Source organism: Vitis riparia, chromosome 10 (assembly GCF_004353265.1).
Source record: "Vitis riparia cultivar Riparia Gloire de Montpellier isolate 1030 chromosome 10, EGFV_Vit.rip_1.0, whole genome shotgun sequence".
Taxonomy (NCBI): domain Eukaryota; kingdom Viridiplantae; phylum Streptophyta; class Magnoliopsida; order Vitales; family Vitaceae; genus Vitis; species Vitis riparia.
Genome location: NC_048440.1, coordinates 4,611,445 through 4,617,558, shown reverse-complemented (window position 1 = coordinate 4,617,558; position 6,114 = coordinate 4,611,445). Strand labels below are relative to the sequence as shown.

Below are 6,114 nucleotides of genomic sequence, written 5' to 3'. Positions count from 1 at the left end.
AAGGTTTTTTATTTTTACCTACTACCATCATGTGACAAGTTTAGTTTTTATTTGTTTATTAGAGATCATAGGCAAGCGGGCTCATATAGGCTTAAAGGAGTGTTCCAACTTATTACTATACTTTTTCAATAAGTAATTTGATCCAAAATTGATTTCTAATCCATGAACATGTTTTTTGTTTTTATGGATTCACTTTTATTTTTCATTTTCTTTTGTCTTTTAAAGAAAATAAAAAAATGGTGACTAAAAAAAAAGTTTTTTCAAAATAAGTTTTTGTCAAAGTCTCACCATTGAATAGAGATGTGCCTAAAACAATGCCCACGCAGACAAATATTAAATCTATGTTTGGTTCCTAGAAAGTACTAAAGAAAGAAAAAAAATGTTAAAGAAAATAATTTTTTATGTTTGTTTTCATTATGAAAAATATAATTAAAATTTGTCAAAAATTTATTAATTTATAAATTATTTAATCTTTATATAATAGAAAGAAATAAGTAAAATAAGTTTAAAAAAACATATAAAAATAATTTATTGAGTTTAAACCTATTTTTTATTTTCCTTTATTTTTTCTTTCCTTTTATTTTTTTTTTCTCTATTTTCTTTCCCTCACATTTTCCCTCAAATTTTCTAGAACCAAACATAATCTAAAGGTTTAGTATGATTTTCTATTTAATAAATTAAATTATTAAAAAATCTCAAAAAAATTGACATGATTTGGGTGTTGGTTTGGGCCTTAGTGAGCCCAATATAATTAGTTTCGGCTAACATAAAAATGCTTCTTCCTTGTCAATATCCTTTTTGGTTTCATTTTCACTATATATGCCTTCCTATAATAAATCATCTTCTTCATAATTTTGCAATTTGTTTTGCTTCCTTTTTGTATATATTGGATTTATCATTGTTTAAATCATATTCATGAATCTGAATTGTAGATTAATTTAACTTAATTCAAAATCTATTGAAACCCATTTTTGCTTGTTAAGAGAACAATGAAAGTTTTGGTACTCCAAGCCAAAAAAACACTTGAAAGTGCTAAGGGGGCTGTTGGTATAATTACTAAGTACATGAGTGATGAGAGCTCTCATTTGACTGGTTGTGATCCCCTCAAGAGTTAACTTCTATGCCTGAAAAATGTACCCATTACCATCATAACATGAAATAAAATTTAAAGGACATATCCATCAAACTGATCAAGGAAGAGAAAGCAACACACTAGCCAGCTAGGATACGGGGAAAAGACTTTTGATGTCTTCAGATACATAAGATTACATGACAACACATGAGTGCTCTTGCTGGAGAGCTTCATGCCAAATAGTGGGCAAAGCTTAGAAATATATGAAGGAAATTGACAAGTGAGGTTATAGATAGGATAGGAACATAACAACTCATAAGTACACGCTTTTGTAAATTGCAATGACATGATCTCAAAGCTGAAGATCAAGCCCATTTTGCCATTACAGACATGCCACCAGCACCCAAAAGAACTGCAACATAGGACTTAATCTGGAGCTTGATGCTACCTTGCAACTTCGGACCCATGAAGTCAGCAGAGAGAAGATCCACCAAAGCCATGTAGATCAAAAGTCCGGCCGAGGAGGCGTTCAGTAGTCCTACACTGATCAATGAAGTAGGGCTGTTCTCTTTATATGTTTTGGATAAAGCTATCCCAATCGCAATCCCAAATGGGGTTGTCACAGAGAAGAAGAACACCATCAAAGCCTTCTTCAAAAACTTGTACTCAGCCTAGATGCATGCATGCAACATTTTTCTCATTAATTCCTAATCGTACATATATAATATAAGGGCTGGGGTACTGTTTGTATAGACTATATATAGATTAGTAATTACCTGAAGGATGCAGCCACCAAGGCCCATTCCTTCAAACATTTGATGGAAGCAAAGGGCTGCCACAAGAGGCTTTATTGTGCAAGTGTTGTTTGAGGCTCCCATTGAGAGCCCTATCACTATTGAATGAACCACAATTCCCAGTTCAAGCACCTGCGTACCGACAATATAATTTAGTGCAGTTATGTCATGCTTTTAAATTTCAAAGTTTAATTAAAATTAAAATTAAACTAAGAGAGGTAGAAAAATGAATTCAGTGTTAAAAATGATTTATAGTTATTAGAAAAATAAAAGTTAAGAGATTAAGTAAGTTTTTGGTAAATCAATTTAATAACTTAAAGTGAATTAATAACTTAATTTAAATTATTAAGTAAATTAAGTATATTTGGTAAAATAACTTAATAGTATGACTTAAAATCAAAAAATAACTTTAAGTAATAAGTAAAATCAATTAACTTATTTTTAAGTACATATCTTTATTTTACCTTTTTACCTTCATTTGTCCTAATTACCTTTATGATATCTTTTTCTACTTCATAACTTCCATTGTTATTCTACATACTTTGCTTTGGTTATAATTTATAAAAATAAATATGTCAATTTGATGATTTAGAATAAATTTTAAGTTAATTTTATTAAACAATCTTAATACATAAAATAAAATTTAAGTAATAAATTTTAAACCAATAATTTAAGTATAATTTAACTTAAAATCAACTTAAGTCAATAAAAAATATATTAAGTTTTACCAAATATCCTTGAAGGTACAATCATTTCAAAAAATAAAATAAAAAATGAAAGATACAAATAAAGAAAGATAGTTATAAATTTTAATTAGAAAAACATTGTTTTAGAAAATTTTAATTTTAATTTATTTTTAATTTCATTTTAGCTTTATTAATGATGATTGGGAGATTAGGTAATTATAAGATATTTTAATGGTAGGTTTGAAGGCACTATAAATTTTTTTAGTTGAAGGCACTCACCAATTTGCCAAGGTGAGTATGATGTGATTGAAAACATAAAACATTAAGCGGATCGGATCAACATGATTAAATAGAAAACCATTTTTGCTTTGACTTTAAGCAAACACATCCCTTTCATTTTGGAAACTAAGAACCATATATTAATCACTATTGGGTCATTACTTACATCCCTACCAACCAAGTTTTGTCTGATAGTTCTTTTTCTTTTTTCTTTTTAAAAAAAATAAATAAATAACACATTAAAATCAAATTAAGTCAAACATGTCTCGTTATTAAAAAAAAAATGATTTTTGGATCAAATTAACTCTTAGGATCGCAATGACATCATGCCTTAATTAGGAAAATAAAATAGCAGAAAAGAAAAAGAAAAACGATTTGAAATTAATTGGTTTGCTAATCCATGAATAGGTCAACTAATGAAAGCAAAGGCAGTGCTAAATTACCGTGGATGAAGAAAACCTTCCTTGTTTTCCAAAAGATAACGCTAGAAAAACTTAGGTTTAGTCTGTCTACTAGATTTCTTTCTCCTCTAGACGATTGAAACCAGAAAAGTACTTTTGATCAACATATAGACTTAGCACATCCATGCAAATATGCATATATATGGATTTTTTTTATAAAAAAAAGGGAAGTAATTACCATGGCAACAACGCGGTAACGTAGCAATTGTGAACCTTCAATTCCAATCTTGGGTCCATGATGGTGTCCGTGGAAGTGTCCCCCAGTGTTGCCTGCAGCCATATCTGCAACTTCGATTTCCGGAATAATACCAGTGTTATTTTTCTTGGTGTATAAACTAGTGGCTATTGAATCAACCATTTGAGTGAAAATTGCAGACAACATTGCCACAAAGCCAGTGAAGGGGAACTTGTGCCATGGATTTTCCTTCAAGCAAGGGGACCATAACATGTCAAAAGAGTCCGGTAACACGTGCATGAACCCGGTTGCTAGAATGATCCCCGAAGCAAAGGCCTTAACGATGATGAATAGGTTGCGGTCAGGGCCTAAAGCTGGGATTGAACGTGAGAAAAGAGGCAAGCACACGCCTATCATGCTTGTGATCAAGATGGAAGCAATGGCTATGAGTTTGAGGGGCAGTGCAGCTGACTTGTTGTTGCAGCTGTTTTTGCTTTGGGATTGGCATCCATCCGATTGTGCAACAGCTTGTGATATGAAGATGGAGATGAGGATGAAGAAGCTGGAGATGAGTTTGAAAAGTGAAGTTGCCATTGCCTCTGGCTACTTTGGTTGCTGAAAGATTGATGAATTCTTATTGGACTTGCCATTCTATACATGGTGCTTCGTTTATATAGAAATTTGTCACATCATGTGCTCATCTTAAATTAAGGCTATAGAGGTACGTTGATCTCAACCACCCCTTTGGGATGGTTTAATCATGTTTTGAGCCCTCATGCTTTTGAAACATTTTTAATGAATAATGTATTGTAAATGTGGGTGTCCCAATTCCGCTGTGTTTGATTGACTTGATATAGAATGGGATAAGGATAGGATAAAAGAGGAATTTCATATTTCAATAGTGATGGGATCAAATAAGTTATCATGTTGCTCATCTTATTTTATATTTAGTTAAACATAAGATAAGATAAGTGGTAAAATAATAAAATCTATAAGTTAAAATTATGTATAAATGAAATTATAAGAAAATATGAAAGAAGGAGAATAAAATGAGTAACATATTTGATTTTTATTTAACAAATGAAGAAGTTTCGAAAAACAAAGTACAATAGAAAATCATGGCAATAGAGAAATTTTTAATAATGCAAAAATCCTTATAAATAGTGTATATTCATATAGGAATGGCAAAGACTTGCAAATTCTTAAAATAGAATGTTTACTTTATAATTATAAAAAAAAAATTACAATGTGATATTTTCTTCATAATAATAATAGGAAGGTTCTTAAAAAATATTTGTTTGAGGAATTTGTAATAATAGGAAAAAAAATCATAACATAGTACATTTCTTTTTTTACCATTAATATATTCTTGCAAGATATGTGGAATGAAAAAAAAAATTACAAATAATGATACTTTATCATCCCCTCAACATTTGACATGTTTCATACTTTCTCCCATTACATTTAAAATCTAACACTTTGCCCCCTAGTTAAAGAGCAATATAGTGTCCTCAATTATAAAGATTGTTTTTTTTTTTTTTTTTTTTTCACATTCTGATTCAAATATTGATTTAAATTTGGACAAATAAAAAAGAAGATATTTGATATATTGATTGGGGATATTTTTAATAAAAAAAAACTATGAAGTACTTAGTACAAATATGAATGATATAAATATTGATAAATTAATTATTATACTATTATATGCCTTTAGTAAATAGATTCTACTCATTATTGGTTTTATTATGATATAATATGTTTGCAATGATATAGTATTTTTACTATAATATGGTATATCATATTTCATAGGTGTTTGAAGTTTGATGGGTATGCATATATATATATATAATTGAAAAAAAATTACGCGCTACAATAATTTATTCTCTTTAAACTATTAGAATGAGAAATTAAGAGTTTGTTTGGTTGAGTGATTTAAAAACAGTTTTGTGTTTTTAAAAAATTTTAAACATTATTTAGTCATTGTTCTTTAGAAACAAATTTTAAAAATAAAATAAAATATATAATAGTTTTTAGAGAATAAGTAAGAATTATTATTATTAATTTTTTAAAATAAAAAGAAAATATGAGTTTGTTTGATATTTTTTTTATACTTGTTTTTAAAAATAATTTTTTATTTTTTAACTTAAAATCAATTTTTAAAAAAAGTTTTAAAAAAATATGGCCAAACAAGCGCTAAGTTTCAAAATTTATAGTGTTGCTTCATAATTCAAAACAATATTGATTGTTACAACCATGCGCAATATAAATCACCATCAGGACTACCATTCACCCAACATAAATTAAGGATATACTCTACCTTAATTCTTTGCAAACCATTTTTTTATTAGGAATATAGTATTATGGAAATGAAAAGTCGACTAAGAGAAGTGGGTGATAGTGATAATGACCCAACTAATCCGTGGTACTTTGATGTACATGTAAGGTGGTAAACATATAAGATTTGGGCATGTGCCCAATTGCCTCCAATAGGAGTGGATCAAGCCCTTCCACGAAAGTGCGTGTGTGAGCCATGGGCATGCATGTGCATAGTGTTTTTCTTACGTAGATGTGGCACCGAGCTTGTGATTAATGCCTCCTTAATAGTTTTTATTTCATATAAGTCTAGTCTACTATTGGACTTAAGTTT

General features: G+C 29.2%; 1 protein-coding gene across 1 annotated transcript; it reads right to left on the bottom strand.

Moving 5' to 3' along the window:
• Positions 1-1,154: 1,154 nt before the first annotated feature.
• Positions 1,155-4,090, bottom strand: LOC117924048 (probable zinc transporter 10). Its single transcript, XM_034842599.1, has 3 exons — positions 3,471-4,090; positions 1,849-1,998; positions 1,155-1,743 (listed from the first exon to the last, which is right to left on the bottom strand). Exons 1-3 carry the CDS (start codon positions 4,059-4,061, stop codon positions 1,438-1,440), a joined length of 1,047 nt encoding a protein of 348 aa, XP_034698490.1. The 5' UTR covers positions 4,062-4,090; the 3' UTR covers positions 1,155-1,437.
• Positions 4,091-6,114: the final 2,024 nt, after the last annotated feature.